Source organism: Lepus europaeus, chromosome 22, assembly GCF_033115175.1.
Source record: "Lepus europaeus isolate LE1 chromosome 22, mLepTim1.pri, whole genome shotgun sequence".
In the NCBI taxonomy this organism is placed as follows: domain Eukaryota; kingdom Metazoa; phylum Chordata; class Mammalia; order Lagomorpha; family Leporidae; genus Lepus; species Lepus europaeus.
This window is the reverse complement of record NC_084848.1, coordinates 13,324,018-13,341,156: the sequence shown is the minus strand read 5'-3', so window position 1 is coordinate 13,341,156 and position 17,139 is coordinate 13,324,018. Positions and strand designations below refer to the sequence as shown.

Genomic DNA, 17,139 nt, shown 5'->3' with positions numbered 1-17,139 from the left:
CTCACTGGCCCAGGTCTCTCGTCCCCCCCTCCAGGCGTCACTCTCCGGGGCTCCAGTGCGGAACACCTCCCTCCTTCAGAGCTGCCATGTTGCAGCCCCAACCCTGGAGGCAAATCAGCCCTGCACCCTGACGGGGGGGGGGGGGGGGGGACGACGATCGCCTCCCACGCAGGGCGAGGTGCAGGGCCGAGGAACCTTTCCTCGTTCGTGAGGCTTTACGTCATCACACGTACTGAGGCAGACACAAGTCCCCAAAGACCCTACAGACGGCTCTTGATGGAACCATGGAGGTTTCTGGACAAAGTGCCCTCCCCCAACCCACCCCCGCTCCTCTCCTGGACAAGGGACGCCCAAGACGGCGGTGGGCCCTCGCCTGAGAGGGGCCGCGGCCCGGATGAGCAGGTGGGCGAGGCCCTAAGTCCCATCGTGGGTTAAGGAGGGTGCCGAGGGCTCTGGATCCCGCTGCTCCCGCGTGCTCTCCGCAGACAGCTTGGCCAAGGCCTCCGGGCAGCCTCGGAACTCTCCGCCCCCGCCCGCGTTTCCGGACGGAGGTGATCTGGGCGGACCAGCCGCTCGGCTCCGGTGGGGGGAAACTTTTAAAGGGGCCACCCCGAGCCGCACAGGTGGCGGCGCGATGGGGCGGGCCCCGTTGGAGGCCAAGTTTGGAGCGGCAGACTCCCCAAGTGCGCTCCTTACAACGTGCGTAACCACACCTGTTGAAACCGTAAGCGAGGGGGCAGCTGGGGAATGTGCTAGCGACTGGCTTCATTTTTTCTTTTTTTCCCTAAGTCGGTCTCATTCCGCACACGTCCAGGGCCCTCGGGCAGTTCCCAGCCCCCATCTCCAAGGATGGCTCCGGGGCCTGCGGAGGGGCAGGGGCCGCCCCGGTGGACCCCCTCGCGCGGCGGGCAGCTCCGAGGCCTCGGCCGAGCAGAAGCGGCTGTCTCAGCTTCACGCCGGGCTCCACGGCGGCCGCTCCCCTGGCCCCAGAGCCGCCAGGCCCTCAGCCATCACCCTAGGCTTTGCCAAACTGGACCTTTTCAGATTCCACCCCACAGATGCGTACGGCGTCCCTGGGCACGAGGCCGCGTAATGAACATCTTGGGAAATCTAAGCCGAATCCTGCGCCGGCGCTGGCCTTCAGGAGATTACAAGCATGCGATCATTACGTGCAGAGCCGCGTCGCTAAGGACCCGGCCCTGGGCTTCTGTCTGTTTTGTTTGTGTTCCTGTCTGGTTACCCCCAAGTAGCCTCAAAGATAAACCATTAGGGGGAGGAAAAAAAAAGGAGAGAGGGCCTTGGGGAGAAAGGGGGAGGCGGGAAGAAAAAACACCCTGAGTGCCTTCTGCAGGTGAAGGCGCCCTGTAACACCTGGGAGGACAGGACATACACCTGCAGTGTCCAACGCTGTCTGCTGTTCCTTCAGCATTATAAACAGGCGAAGCGTGAGACCTAACAAGAACCTAAATACGCTTTTTACTAAAAATCGCCTACCAAGGTCTGTGGATTTTGAAAGATTAAGGAAACACAGTGCGTGTACTATACACCCTTTCAGGAGTGGGCTAATTTCTGTTTTATATGCAAATTATGGTAAATGGAAAACGGGCCAGATTTAGTGTAGATGAAGATGCTGCACATAGGCATAGGAGACTACATATTTGTATTAGCGGCTGGTCAAAAGTGGGATTTTCTTCACTACAAAGAACTATGCCTTTAAGGCAAAAGATACTACACTATGTAATTAATTATTAACTTGAGCTCTTAGGGCAAACTCAGAGTAAAACTTTCAATTTCCCTGAGGTTTGAAATGCTTTGCAGCATCAGGGACAAGGAAAAGCCATTATTTGGAAGACGGGATAATGGAACCGAGTTCTGTATCAGGTGCATTTCTCAAACACCTCCCCCCATAGGTCCTTAAGAATGGCCTGGATTTTGCTCATTGTTATTAAAATCGTGCTAAATGTTTTTGCATAATTACAAAATTGTGTGATTTACACATTTTAATTTTCAGTTTTACACAGTGTTTGCTGCCAATTCATATCACAAAGTTATGAAAGTTTGAATATAATAATAGAACCAGAGGAGTAAAAATTTAAGATGCTTTGAGGGAGGTCTGTGTCAGGTGTAAAACAATATGCAATTGGAATTGTACTTTAACCACTAAACAGATAGTTCATTCATAAATAGCTCTTAGAGGAAAAACCAAGCAGATAATTTGCTTCTCTAAAGGCCTTTCTTTTGGAAAGAAACCAGATATTAAATTCTGCTTCAGTACAAGTTTACAAAAGCTATTTGTGAACTCATTTTAATGTTTCCTCTCCCTTTCCCCTTCCAAAAGTTAATCAAGTACACTTTAACTCGGGATCTTGTAGAGATCCCCACAGCATGTCATCTTGCCAAGTCGGTTTTAAATAAAATCTTTAAAAGGAAAGTGTATATGGCATTTTTAGAATAACAGCTGTGGCATTAAATCAAACCTGTGCTCCTCACGGGTAAAACGTCCGTGCACAGCAACTCCAGAATAAAATGCCCTGGGAACAAACAAGACATCTGTCTTCACGAGTAAAATTACTGGCGTATCCCAAACTTAAAAAAAAAAAAAATCTGTCATCAACTATTAGGCAGACGGCGGTTGTCACACACGCTATTATTATAAGGCTTTCTCAGCAAAAAAAAAAAAAAAAAAAAAAAAAAAGTAAAGAAAAATAGGACAAGCACGCCAAGATCGGCCAATGTAATCAGGATTTGCAGAAATCACAAGTCGGAATCTGCAGACCCAAGAGTTCTTTTTTCCAGAGTAAACACGCTTTACTCCTAAAGCAAAACCAGGCGTTACCAACAGCGCTTCCTGCGCCTTCTCGCCAGTTGCCTGGCAAACCGCACACTTGCAGGTCCCGGGAGGCTCGGGGAGCCGCTCGAGGCGAGCTGCAGCGGTGAGCCGGGCTCAGCCCCCCGGAGAAACCACGCGCCCGGCGCGCCCGAGCGAACCTGGAGCGGGGCAGCCTCTCCGTGCAGCCCCCGGCCCGGCCCCGCGTGCGGACCGACCCCCGCGCCCGCCCTCCCGCCGGCCGCGGCCCGCGCCCTCACCTGCTCCCGCTCCCGCATCCTCGGGGCCGCGCGCCCGTCAGCGCCCGGCCTCCCGGGGCCCCGCCGCGCGGCCGCCGCCGCTCGCCCGCCCGCGCCGCGCCGCGCTCATGGGGCTCGCCCGCCTCACTTCCTGTCTCCCACGCCGCGGCCCGCAGACCATCCCCCGGGGCAGAGTCCGGCGGCCGCGAGGGGAAGGGCGCGGAGGGGGTCCGGCCGGCCAGGGCGCCGCGGAGGAACCGGGGCGGGCGGGCGCGGGGCGCGCGGCGGCCGGGGCGGGCGTCCCTCCCCCGGGCGGGCGGGCGGATCTGGGGAGGCGGCGGCCGCCCGTGACCTCAGAGAGTTGGAATGCGGGCGGCGGGGCGCGGGGGAGGCGCGGACAGCTGCGCCCGGCCGCCGGGGAGGGGGCGCGCCGCTGCTTTTTTTAATCGCATGACCGCTTATTTTAAGAGTTTCCAAATAAAGTAAGGCTTTTAATAAAATGAGGGGAGGGGGTGTTATTTCGGTGCCGGGTAAAGGGGTTTTATCGTGCTGTTTACTGGGGGGGGGGGGGGGACGACTCTGGAAAACGCTATTGTTGTTGGGTTTATTCGTTTCCTCCTGTGCGCTCGCGAAGGCGCTCCGAACGTGTTCTTTCCGTGCTTGCTTCTAAGGATATACTGCATGAAGCTGGACGCTGCTCGGTGCTGGGGAGGAAAGACCCCCGCCCCCAACACGCAGGTCCTCAGATAACCTGGGGGGTGGTCCCCCAAGAGAACTGCATGCCTGTGCACTACAGAGGGGGCAGTTGAGGACTGGAAACCCCCGGGGTCGAGTTACAGGGAGTACAACCCTGTTCCAGCTCCTTAGCTGAGAGACCTTGTGCAAACTGCTTAACCTCTCTGCACCTATTTCCTCCCCAACAGTAATAATAATGATCATCACTATCCAATCTCGTGTAAAATATGTGTAGTCTTTCATTTAATTCTGGGCCCCGTTGGAAATGTTTATTATTATTAGACTGCGTTGTTGCCGTTAATGTACTTAAGCTAAGAGATAAAGCTTGGGACCCTAAGGCCATTACAATAGTTGTTTTGTTTTTTTGGTTTGTTTTTTTTTTTTTAAGATTTATTTATTTATTTATTTATTTGAAAGAGTAACATTGAGGCAGAGGCTGAGAGAGGTCTTCCATGTGGTGGTTCACTGGTTCACTCCCCCAGATGGCCGCAACAACCAGAGCTGCACAGATCCAAAACTAGGAGGCTGGAGCTTCTCCAGGGTCCCCCACGCAGGCACACCGCCCCAAAGACTTGGGCCATCTTCCACTGCTTCCCCAGGCCATAGCAGAGAGCTGGATCAGAGTGGTGCAGCCCAGGACTCAAACCGGCGTCCATAGTGATCAGGGCAGGCAAGCTTTTTTTTTCTTTAAAAAAAAAAATGTATTTATATAGTTTGAAAGGCAGAGTTACAGAGAGAGGGGGAGAGACAGACATCTTCCACCCACTGGTTTATCCGCTGGGCCAGGCAGAAGCTAGGAGCCAGAAGCTTCACTGGCGTTTTCCGTGTAGGTAGCAGAGGTACCAAACACTAGGGCCTTCTTCCCCTCTTTTTCCCAGGCCATTAGCAGGGAGCTGGATCAGAAGTGGAGCAGCCAGGTAAATGAACAGGCACTCAGATGGGATGCAGGCATCATAGGGGGAGGTTTTACCCACTATGCCACAATGTGTCGCCTTCCCCCCTTTCTTTTAAGATTTATTTTAAGCCAGCGCCGCGGCTCACTAGGCTAATCCTCCGCCTTGCGGCGCCGGCACACCGGGTTCTAGTCCCGGTCGGGGAACCGGATTCTGTCCTGGTTGCCCCTCTTCCAGGCCAGCTCTCTACTGTGGCCCGGGAGTGCAGTGGAGGATGTCCCAAGTGCTTGGGTCCTGCACCCCATGGGAGACCAGGATAAGCCCCTGGCTCCTGCCATCAGATCAGCGCGGTGCGCTGGCCGCAGCACGCCAACCGCGGCGGCCATTGGAGGGTGAACCAACGGCAAAAGGAAGACCTTTCTCTCTGTCTCTCTCTCTCACTGTCCACTCTGCCTGTCAAAAAAAAAAAAAAAAAAAAGATTTATTTTAAAGGCAGAGTGACAGAGTTGTTAGCCACTGGTTTACTCTCCAAATGCCCACAACAGCCACAGCTATCCTAGGCTGAAACCAGAAACCCAAACCTCACTTGTCTCCCACCTGGGTGTGCTATCATCTGCTGCCTTTGTAAGTATGTTAGCAGGAAGCTGGAGTGGAAGTGGGACAGCCAGAACCAACCAGTGCCCCAGTACAGGATGTGGGTGCCTCAAGCAGTAGCCGAGCCCACTGAGCCACGACGCCTGCCCGGAGAAGTTTTTTATTTATTTGAGAGGCAGAGTTACAGTCAGTGAGAGGGAGAGACAGAAAGGTCTTCCTTCCAATGGTTCACTCCCCAAATGGCCGCAACGGCTGAAAATGCACTGACCTGAAGCCAGGATCCAGGAGCTGCCTCCGGGTCTTCCCATGCGGGTGCTGGGGCCCAAGGACTTGGCCATCTTCTGCTGCTTTCCCAGGCCACAGTAGAGAGCTGGATTGGAAAAGCAGCAGCCGGGACTAGAACCGATGCCCATGTAGGATGCCAGCGGCGGCACTGCAGGTGGAGGATTAACCTGCGCCACAGCAGCGGCCCCTACAGAGAAGTTTTTAATTCATGACAGTTTTAATTGCCATGACTTCATTTTAGTGCTGTTGTCTCCAGAGAGCTGGGTTTCTTTCATGAGTGACAAACACGTGTTGGGTACTTGTGTGCATATGAGGCATGGTCGCTGCACAGAAAGAGCTTCTGGCCTGGAGGGTGGAACAAGGCAGAGCAGGGAGCCCTGTCTTGGAGGCCGAGGAGTGCCAGGCCTCCATGGAGAGTGTTAGTGGGAGAACAAAGCCCAGCAAGATTCACCTTGGGTCACACACATAAGATTCCCTGTGCTTCTAATGGGACAAAAAAATAGATCAAGTCAGTTTGTAATTGATGTTTCCACTGCACTCTATGAGGAATCAATTGTGTCTGAAGAAAGAAAACAAACAAACGAAAGACCTGAAAATAAGTCACTTTTCTGGTCTCCCATGCAAGAAAAATAGGAATTATGTGACCTTCTCCCGTCTCCAGCCTGTCATTTCCTCCAAAATGTCTCAAGATTTCTTTCTTCTCTGCTGACTCTGGCACATCCTAACCCAAACCCTCATCGGTTTACATCTGGATTACGGCAACAAGGGTGGTCTCCTGGCTTCTGGGTTCTCAGGCTGGCTTACCTCTGCTGGCTGTGTTGTGTCACTCCCTGCGTGTGAACTCAAGGCTGAGCTCTCCTGCCTGACCTCTGGGGACTTTCTCAGCTGGCCTCTTTGACCCTCTGGTTTTTTTTCTCCCCAGGCTGTGCCTTGCTGCCTGAAGCAGTTCCCTCTGGCCCTCAGCACCTGCTGCTGCCCGCTCCCCCGCCCCGCCATTCCCCTGCACTTTCTCAATTCAAGACTCTGCTTCCAGGACAACTTTCTAGCCACCGCATTCCACAGTGATCTACACGCCTGGCGAGAACGTTCAAAAGTGTTTCATGAAGGCTTCTTTTATATCTCCTAGAATTCCTGGAACCGTGCTGGACAGAGAGTAGGCACTAAATAAAAACTTGTTAATTGAATCGGGAAGAAAATAAAAGAATTTTAAAAATAGAAAATGATCGTAAAACCCAGGTGATGTGAGACAACTGAGTTGAACTTCCTCCCTTGCAGTCTGCAGAAGTCATTTGCTGGTCGAGGGCTTAAGCCCTGTGTCCCCTCCCTCAACCACATTAATTTAGCAGAAGCATCCCACTGGCAAGGCACTTAACCCTTCGAAGGATTAAACTCAAAATGATTGGTTTCTCCTTCACATGTAGAAAAAGTGACTTAATTTAGATGCACTAATCCCAAAAGATATAAAAGGATATACGTGAAAAAATCCCCTTCCCACCTGTGTTTTAGACAACCCCACTCTCCTGGGAGTAACCAGTGTAACCTTACTCCTATATATCCTCCTACGGATAGCTGTGCAAATAAAAGCTACTACATAGATGTCTCCTCTCTTCCTCCTTTCCAAATGTGATATATGACATATACTTCTGCACTGGAAGATAATCCTTACCACAATATTCAAATATGGTAAAAGTTAAACAGGGAGGTAGGCGTTTGGCACAGTGGTGAAGACACTACTTGGGTTGCCTACATCCCATGCAGAATACCTGGGTTTGAGACCTGGGTCAAAATCTCTAACTGCTGGGAGTCACAGTCATAAGCAGATACTTTTTCAAAAAGTTGAAAGGGCCTGCGTCGCGGTGCCATGGGTTAAGGCGTTGGCCGAAATGCTGGTATCTTGTATCAGAGAGCCAGCTCAAGTCCTGGCTGGTCTGCCTCCAACCCAGCTCCCTACTGAGGAGCCTGGGAGAACAGCAGAAGACAGCCCAAGTGCTTGGACTGCTGTCACCCACGTGGGAGTCCTGATGGAGTTCTGAGCTCCTGGTACCAGCCTCGCCTAGCCCCAGCTGTTGTGGCCACCTGGGGAGTGAACTAGCAGGTGGAAGACATCTCCCTCTCTCTCTTTCTCTCTCTCTCCCCCACCATGTCACAGTGCCTTTCAAATAAATCATTTTTTAAAGATTTATTTATTTGTCAGGTTTGAATTAGCAATGTTTTGAAGAAATAAATTTTCAGGATGTGTGGGAGAAAGGAATAGATTTTTAAGAAATTTACAATGACGCCCACAATTGACCTTTGACTAATAAGAGTTTTGACTACTAGGAGTTAAAACTCTGAAATGGACAATTACCTGAGAGAAGTTAGTGATCTTACCACACAAGGATTTCAGTGTAAATTTTGTCTTGATCAAATGAATCCTAAAGGAGTAAGTTAGCAGTGGAAGAACCTGCCATTGTCATTCCACATCTGGCTGTTGCTGTTTACACTCCTTTGCTGAGCCTACATCTTGTTTGCAGGTTTATGTCAAACACTCGTGTTTAATGGTCAAGACAGTGTCATAGGCCGTGGATCCTGAAAACTGACTTACCTGTTTTCTTCTGACTTCTTCCATGACTCTACTGCCTTGTCTTGATTTATAAGCAAAACCTGGAAAACCTACAAAAATAAGTGTTTGTGGTTTATCTAGAAATAATACAGAAAATATTGCTGTTATTTTTGGTGAAGAAAAATCGATTTTGTATAGTTTATTTGAATCTAAATAAAATGTAAATTTTGTTTAAAAAATAAATAAAAGGTTGAAAACAGATGGAGATCTTTTGTGTACTAGTTCATTGCCCAAGTGCCTACAACAGTCAGGATTGGGTTAGACCAAAGCTAGGAAACTGGAACTCAATCCAGGTCTCCTATGTGGGTGGCAGGGACCCAACCACCTGAGATATCACCTGCAACTTCACAGGGAATGTAGTAATAGGATGCTAGAATCGGAAGCATAGCCAGGACTGAAACCCACACCCTCTGATATCGGATGCACAGAGTGGACAGTGAGAGAGAGAGAGACAGAGAGAAAGGTCTTCCTTTATCGTTGGTTCACCCTCCAATGGCCGCTGTGGCCGGCGTGCTGCGGCCGACGCACCACACTGATCCGAAGCTAGGAGCCAGGTGCTTCCTCCTGGTCTCCCATGGGGTGCAGGGCCCAAGCACTTGGGCCATCCTCCTCTGCCTTCCTGGGCCACAGCAGAGAGCTGGACAGGAAGAGGAGCAACCGGGACAGAATCCGGCGTCCCGACCGGGACTAGAACCTGGTGTGCCGGCGCCGCAGGCAGAGGATTAGCCTATTGAGCCACGGCACCGGCCTCCACATAGAGTCTTAACTGCTTCATCTAATGCCCGCCCCATCTACACTCCCAGTTCCAGCTTCCTGCTAATCTACACCTTAGCAGGCAGCAGATGATGGCTAGGTACTTGAATCTCTGCCATCCACACTGGAGGTACGGATGGAGTTCTAGGTTCCTGACTTCAACCTGCGTGTGTTGGGGTGAACTGGTGGATGATCTCTCTCTCTCTCTCTCTCTCTCTCTCTCTCTCTCTTTGCCTTTCAAGTAATATAAAAGTTAAAAAGAGAGAGAGGAAGGAAGGAAGGAAGGAAGGAAGGAAGGAAGGAAGGAAGGAAGGAAGGAAGGAAGGAAGGAAGGAATCCACATATGAAACAAGGAAAGATAGAAGACAGGACAGGTGTTTGGCACAGCAGTTAGGATGCCATCTGGGCCGCCCACATCCAGAATCAGTGTCCGGGTTCAAGTATCAGCTCTGCTCCTGATTCCAGCTTCCTGCTCATGAAGATCCTGGGAGGCAGCCAGTGATGGCTCAAGCAGTTGGAGCCCTGCCACCCTTGTAGGAGACCTGGACTGAGTTCAGGCTCCTGGCCTCAGCCTGGTCCAGCTCTCACCTTTGAGGACATTTGAAAACTGAACCAGCTGATGGGAGATGTCTCTGTTTCTCTCTGTGTTTCCTTCAGTCTCTCTGCCTTTCAAATAAAATAATTAAATAAATATTTTAAAATATTAAAAATAAGGAAATTATGGTTTGGGTGGTACACTGACAATTATTTTATTAGGAGTTAAAATTAATCTGTGGGGCCGGTGCTGTGGCACAGTAAGTTAATCCTCTGCCTGGAATGCCAGCATCCTATAAGGGTGCTGGTTCGTGTCCCAGCTGCTGCACTTCCTATCCAGCTCTCTGCTATAGCCTGGGAAAGCAGTAAAAGATTGCCCAAGTCCTTGGGCCCCTGCACCTGTGTGGGAGACCCGGAAGAAACTCCTGGCTCCTGGCTTCAGATCGGCGCAGCTCTGGCCGTTGTGGCCATTTGGGGAGTGAACCAGTGGATGGAAGTCCTTTCTCTCTGTCTCTCCCTCTCACTGTCTGTAACTTACCTCTCAAATAAATAAATAAAATCTTTAAAAAATTAATCTGCAAGGCCAGTGTTGTGGGTTGTGGGTTAAGCCACTGCTTGCAATGCCTGTATCACACATCAGAGTGCCAGTTAAGGTCCTGGCTGCTCCACTTTGGATACAGCTTCCTGCTAACGTGCCAAGGAAGGCAGCAGATAATGGCTAAGTGCTTCAACCCCCGCCACCCATGTGGGAGACCAGGATGGAGTTCTGGCCTCCTGGCTTTAGCCTGGCCCACAACTGACTGTTGTGGCCATTTGAGGAGTGAACCAGCAGATGGAATATCTGTTTCTTTCCTTTTTTAAAAAAAATAATTTTATTTTATTTAATTTTTTAAAATTTATTTTTATTTATTTGAAAGGCAGAGTTACTGAGACAGAGAGAGAGACAGAGGGAGAGAAAGAATCTTTCATCTGCTGGTTCACTCCCCAAATGGCAACAACAGCTGGAGCTGAGATGGTCCAAAGGCAGGAGCCAAGAGGTTCTACCACATGTGTGCGGGGGCCCAAGCACTCGGGCCATCTTCTGCTGGTTTCCCAATGCATTAGCAGGGAGCTGGATTGGAAGTAGAGCAGCTGAGACCGGGACCGGTGCCCATATGGGATGCTGGTATCGCAGGCAGCAGCTTTACCTGCTACGCCACAGTGCAGGCCCCCAAAAACTCACCGTGTGAACAACGGGTAACTATTTAGTTGTGATAGGCAAGGGAATTCACCCATAAGTATAATACTCTAAATGAATTGGTAACGTTTCTGTAATCATAGTGATCAACTTCTGCTTCAGTCTAGAAAGACTAATAAATGTTGACTAAGCATCAAGGAACGGAGGAAGTGTTCCAGGCTGGAGGGAGCCCATCGCCACCCTCTGCTGTCTTTCACACATGGACACACACACTTGGAAAGGTTATGCACAGTGCAGCTGACAAGCAGCCCTGAAGAAAGAGCAGGCTGGATGTTAGAGGACTCAGGGCTCCACGGGGTTCAGGTCGATACACAGTCCCCCTGATTTTAAAGCCAATACTCTAGAAGACGGCCCAAGTCCTTGGGCCCCTGCACCCACGTGGGAGACCCGGAAGAAGCTCCTGGCTTCAGATCGACACAGCTCTGGCGGTTGCAACCAATTGGGGAATGAACCAGTGGATGGAAGACCTCTCTCTCTCTCTCTCTTTCTCTGCCTCTCATTCTCTCTCTGTGTAACTCTTTCAAATAAATAAATAAACCTTAAAAAAATTAAAAAATTTTAAAAAGCCAATACTCCTTTCAATTAACTTCTCTCTTTAGAAGATAGCTCAGAGCCCTCTTTAGCCCTCCTGTGGTTGGCTAAAATCTGATCCTAAAGGAAACCATGGGCCGGCGCCGCAGCTCACTAGGCTAATCCTCCGCCTTGCGGCGCCGGCACACCGGGTTCTAGTCCAGGTCGGGATACCGATTCTGTCCCAGTTGCCCCTCTTCCAGGCCAGCTCTCTGCTGTGGCCAGGGAGTGCAGTGGAGGATGGCCCAAGTGCTTGGGCCCTGCACCCCATGGGAGACCAGGAGAAGCACCTGGCTCCTGCCTTCGGATCAGCGCAGCGCGCCAGCCGCGGCGGCCATTGAAGGGTGAACCAACAAAGGAAGACCTTTCTCTCTGTCTCTCTCTCACTGTCCACTCTGCCTGTCAAAAAATAAATAGATAAAAAAAAAAAAAAAAGGAAACCATGTCATTTGTCTGGTTTATTATTTTATTTCTCATTTCTTACTTAATTTTTATTTATTTATTTTTATTCATTTATCCAGTTTATTCTTTTTGAAGCCTAACAGCCTCCCCTCCAGCAGTTTCTTTTAAGGCCTCAGATCCTCAAGATCGGATGTGGTCTATGAAGCTGCGTCTCCCCAAGAAGCACCTGGAAGAACCCCAATGGCTTAGTGGGGTTGCCCCTCCCTGGGATCCGGACACTGTGACTTCTGCGGTCCAAATGTGGTTGAAGAGGTAGGTGGGTGTTTAGCCCACAGTTAAGATGACCAAGTACCTGCTAAGCACCTGGGTTGAATACCTGACTCAGCTCCTGATTCCAGCCTCCTGCAAATGCAGCCTCAGAGAGACAGCAGTGATGGCTCGTGTGTTTGGGTCCCTGCCACCCACGTGGGAGACTGGATGGAGTTCCTGTTTTCTGGCTTCAGCCCCGTCCAGACCCAGCCTTAGTGGGCATCCGGAGTGTGAACCAGTGGATTTGGAGCTCTCTGTCTCTGTCTGTCTCTGCCTCTCTGCATCTTAAATGGACAAATATGTTTAAAAATAGAATGAATGTTCTTGAATTCTTAAACAGCCTCCAAGTCTCTTCCATAGCTATAAGCTGATTGCTCTAAGCGTTAATTCATTCTTGAATACATTGTAATGAATTTCCCTACTTTGAGTATGTTTCAACAAAGTGGTCTCTATTTTTCATAAAATGTTTGGTTCAATACTCTAAATATTGACTGACCATTTCATACCCAATAATGGTAAAACGTGTTTTTGTTCTTATTTCTGAAGTGGTGGGTAAGGGAACAGAAATAATTTGCCTGTCTTACAGACCGTGAGTGTCATGAAAGCAGAGCCCGATCTTGCTCATCTTTGTGCTTTGGATCCAAGCACAGTGTCTGGCTCAGCGTCAGCATTTAATTTTTCATCAACAAACATAGTGCTGTCTTGAGCCAGGCACAGCTCAAAATGCTTCAAAATATTAACTTATTTCAATCTCATAATGCCCCTTTGCAGGAGAAACTCAAATCATACTAGTATTTATCCATGTTTTGTTGCTAAGAACAAAATAGCACAGACTGGGTAAGCTATAAAGAGGAAAAGGTGCATTTGGTCTTGTAGTTCTGGTCCAGGGGAGAGGGATTGCATGTGGTGGTGGCGGCCTCCTTGCTGGCAGAGCCTGTGGTGGTACAGGGCAGCACGTGGCAAGGAGCAGAGAGAGAGAGAGAGAGAGAGAGAGAGAGAGGGAGGATGTGGGTATATTTAGCCCTTGTCCTTCTCCTTTAAAGCCACCAGGATTTAATCAAGGACTCCCCCTCCCTGACTTTATCTAATCCAATTACTTTTCAAAGATTGCCCTCCTGTAAATGCCATTGATGGATTAAGTTTCCATCCTTTTAATAATTCACAGTGGGGATTAAATAGCAGCCCAGGAAATCTTGGGGACACTCAGACCATATCCAGACCTTAGCACATACCCATGTCACAGGTGGGGATACTGAGGCACAAAGAGGATAAGTCATTTGCCTGGGGTCTCGGAGGGAGTGGCGGAGCCCGGACTCCAGCCCAGTCAGTCTGGCTCCAGGGGCCTCGCTCTCACTCTGCCTGGCTGCCTCTCATCAATGTTGCATGAGTGTATGATCATTTGATTTATTCAGGAGGCAGAATGCTTTTGTAAATTAGGTCCCGAATTTCTTTTACCCTGTAAATATTTAATAGGCGCTTACCGCGTGTCTGGCATCCTGAAAGAGATTTTGGAGAAATAGAAAGATCTACAGAGTTTATAATTGTGCTACGGAGGACGAACACACACATGAAATCATCGTCACAGAGGGTATCCTAGCGTTGTATTAGTGGTTCCCACACAGATGCCATAGGAATTCAGAAGAAAGAATGGTATGCAATTATGAAAGGACTGTGTGGCAGCCCCACCGCTTCTACTCCTGCTGTAGGTCCCTCTCCTCTTGAGCTTGGATTGCTACCAGCCAAAGAATATGGCAAAGAGGGGGAGTTTTGCTGATGTGACTTAGGTCCTAAACCAGTAGGTTTGGGGTGACACTCTGAGTAGGCCTAACTTAATGAGATGCAAGCCTTGACAAGAGGAACCAGCTCATCCCCGAGCTGAGAGGGAAGCTTCCTGTTGCTGGCTGTAGTGAGCAGCCATGTTAGAGAAGTCTTTGGCAATAAACTGTGGAGCAAACTAAGGCCTGTGGGTGGTCTGCAGGTGACAACCAGCAACATGTGGGGCCCATATTCATAAAGTCACTTATTAAGATTATGCTTATTTATTTTTACCTACTTGAAAGGTAGAGTGACAGAGACAGAGAGATTTTATGTAATCTGCTGGTTCACTCCCCAAATGCCTGCAATAGCCAGAGCTGGGCCAGGCAGAAGCCACGTGCCAGGAACACCATCTGTGTCTCCCCGGTGGGTGAGAGGGGCCCAAGCAGTTGAGTGATCATCTGCTGCCTCTCAGGTCACATTAGCAGGAAGCTGGTTCAGAGGCAGAGTGGCCAGGACTGTCTGGCACCTCTCTGGCAGCCGTGGGAGGCCCTGAGCAGAAGACCCAATAAAGCTGGCCTCAGAGTGCCACCCATGGAATCCACAGGAAGACAACCCCTTCGCATTCTAAGTGTTAGGTTAATGTGACCCCTGAATGAGACCACGCTGAGAGAAGGTGTAAGAGACTTTATTGGGGGCAAAACTGCAGGGCTGTCAGAGGAGAGAGCAGCAGCAGTGTGACAGTGAGTGAGGGGCTTCCTATGCATGCTTTAGCTGGGGACGATGCTTGTGGGATGGAACAGCCTGCAGCTGGGGAGGAAGGGGGGGATTTAGGAAGTTTGCTATCTACTGGGAAATTTTACTGTAACACTAAAAAGTGCTGTTTTGCAGGAATGAATGGGCGCAGGTCATATTTGTAGTAGTTGTGGTGAGGGGCTGCTCCTTTTTTGCTTGCATGGGCACAGCTTGTAGGCGTGTTTTTCTTTTGGTAGTGTAAGCACAGCTTGTAGGTATGTTTTCTCGGGTGCCCCAACACTAAGCTGTTAAATGTGTGGCTATTTGTTGTGCAGAACAGATAACTGAGACCTCTCTGGGAACTTACTGGGTATGGAGGAGAAGGGAGACATCTCTCTATGTCTAGTGTCACTCCAGGGTTTTGTGATCAGGGACAGGAACAACTAATCCGCTAAGGATAAAGGTAGGGGGGGCCGGCCCGGTGGTGTAGTGGGTTAAGCTGCCGCCTGCAGTGCCAGCATCCCATATGGGCGCTGATTCGAGAGAGCTGGATGCTCCACTTCTGATCCAGCTGTCTGCTGTGGCCTGGGAAAGCAGTAAAAGATGGCCCAAGTCCTTGGGCCCTTGCAAATGCATGGGAGACCTAGAGGAAGCTCCTGGCTCCTGGCTTTGGATTGGTGCAGCTGCAGCCATTGCAGCCCAGCTGGGGAGTGAACCATAGGATGGAAAACCTCTCTCTCTCTCTCTCTCTCTCTCTCTCTCTCTCTGCCTCTCCTCTCTCTGTGTAACTCTTTCAAATAAATAAATAAACAAATCTTAAAAAAAAAAAAGGGATAGAAATAGGAAGATCAGGAATAGAAACCAACCTGAGAGGGAAGAGAGGAGATAATGAAGACGTCAGTTTTGAAGCACTAAATTTGGAGAAACTAAAATATGTATCTAGTAACTTAGAATTTGGGAGTTGGGTTTAGGTGAAAACTAAAGGCTGAGAGAAATTTCAGGTATTGTCAGCAATCGAGGTGACAGCTGAAGTCCTGAGAAATAAAGGATTGTGTTCAGCCAGGAGCGGGGGATGGAGATTAATTAATTAACCTTCGGCCAAGGTCACTGGTGGGCCTGGGAGAATGAAGGCAGAACCAAACCCAGGAAGAACCATGAGGCCAGTGCTCGGCCGGGCAGGTAAGACACCAGTTAGGATGCCTGTGTCTCCCTGCTAATGCAGACCCTAGGAGGCAGTAGTGATGGCTCAAGTAGTTGGGTTTCCGCCACCCATATGCGAGCCCTGGTTTTCAGGCACATGTGGAGTAAACCAGTGGATGTGAGCTCGCTGGCTCTCTGCCTCTCAAAAATTAAGAAAAAGACTGTGATCGGAAATATCCCATTTTTCCTCCAAGTGTAATTATAGTGCAACCTCTAAGAGGCAATCTATTTTTCAAAAAAACCATCCAGGGTAGAACTATCTGGAGCACCATTATGTTAATAGTAAGTTAATTCTGGACTTGAACTCGGATCTTGTAGCAAGGCCCGAGATCTTTCCGCTGCATGTGTTAACTCATCCTTATTACCCAAAGGAGAGTAAAATGAGTAACTTGGCTTCTCCAAAACGAAGCCTGGAGGCACAGAGAAGCCAAGCCAACCGCACACTGCTGTCCTTCTTGACGCCAGTAGAGGTCGCCAGAGCGTAGGCTTCCTGGCCCGAGGTGTGCGCCTGCGCCTGCGCGTGCGCCTGCGCCGTCGGCCGCGTCGGGTCCAGGGCTCCGGGACGGCGGAGGCGGGGACACAGAGTGCGCGCGGCTGGGGGCGGAGCGGCGGCAGCGGCTGTGGAGACGGCGGCGGTGGCCGGGCTGTGGGGTACGAGCCCGCGGCGGGCTCAGAGTAAGCGAAGCGCCGCGCAGTCTGAGCCCGCCGCCCGCCGCGGAGCCATGGAGATTGGCACCGAGATCAGCCGCAAGATCCGGGTGAGGCCTTGGGTGGCCGGCGCCGCGCGGGGGCGGGAAGCTGGGCCTCGGTGGTCGTCGGGAGTAACGGGGCCCCGGGCCCGGCCCTGACGCCGCGGCCCGGCCGGCGAGCGGCGGCCGACGCGGTCTCGGCGCGCGGCGGGTGAGCGGGGCCGCGGCTGGAGAGGTCGCCGCCGGGAAACGGAAGGACGCGGCGGGCCGGCGGGGCCCCGGGGCGGCGTGGTCGCGGTGGCGGTCGCGGTGCCGCCTCGCTCACCCGCGTGTCTGCTTCTCTCCCCTTCAGAGTGCCATTAAGGGGAAATTGCAAGAATTGGGAGCTTATGTCGGTAAGTTGTTGGGCCGTGACTGACCTGGAGTTCCGCGCCTGCAGCCGGTCGCGTCTTAGTGAGTTAATTTTCCTCGGAGAGGCCCCCTCACCCCACTTCCGAAAAAAGTGCACCGGTTACTCCTCTGCTGGCTCCCCGTGGAAAGCTCTCTGTGCAGCCCGACTCCCTCCCCGCCAACCCAGCACCCTCCTCTGGCGGTGTGGTGCGAGTCTAGCTTCCTCCGTTAAGGCTCTGTGAAGGTGTCTGTACTGTTGGTCCGAATCTTATTTTTTTCTGATTACTGTCTTCCTGACCTTTACTGTCGTTTTGGATGTGAATAATGGATGCTTTCTGGTCTGTGCAATGGTTCAGTGAATTTTATTTTTAGGTTTTTGTTCTCTCCCTC

At 50.8% G+C, this 17,139-nt stretch overlaps 2 protein-coding genes and 1 long non-coding RNA gene across 10 annotated transcripts in view; 1 reads left to right on the top strand and 2 right to left on the bottom strand.

Moving 5' to 3' along the window:
- The window catches only part of PTPN21 (protein tyrosine phosphatase non-receptor type 21), an 82,553-nt gene extending 79,408 nt beyond the window's left edge, over nucleotides 1–3,145 (bottom strand). Inside the window, exon 1 of the mRNA XM_062181702.1 lies at nucleotides 3,088–3,145. The gene's annotated coding sequence lies outside the window, so the exon portion shown is untranslated. The remainder of the gene's footprint in view (nucleotides 1–3,087) is intronic.
- Nucleotides 3,146–4,284: 1,139 nt separating this feature from the next.
- Nucleotides 4,285–16,875, bottom strand: LOC133751580 (uncharacterized). The gene is made up of 3 exons (XR_009864828.1): nucleotides 16,779–16,875; nucleotides 8,158–8,225; nucleotides 4,285–4,486 (listed from the first exon to the last, which is right to left on the bottom strand). It is a non-coding gene; the product is annotated as an uncharacterized LOC133751580 (long non-coding RNA).
- ZC3H14 (zinc finger CCCH-type containing 14) overlaps nucleotides 16,287–17,139 on the top strand; it is a 50,011-nt gene continuing 49,158 nt past the window's right edge. For 6 of the 8 annotated variants that reach the window (XM_062181712.1, XM_062181711.1, XM_062181710.1 and 3 more), the window contains exons 1-2: nucleotides 16,288–16,428; nucleotides 16,712–16,754. In XM_062181712.1, coding sequence (XP_062037696.1) covers nucleotides 16,393–16,428; nucleotides 16,712–16,754 — 79 coding nt within the window. In that variant the 5' untranslated portion in view covers nucleotides 16,288–16,392. Of the gene's footprint in view, nucleotides 16,429–16,711; nucleotides 16,755–17,139 lie in introns of all 8 variants that reach the window. The other 2 variants (XM_062181707.1, XM_062181706.1) reach the window with 1 other exon arrangement.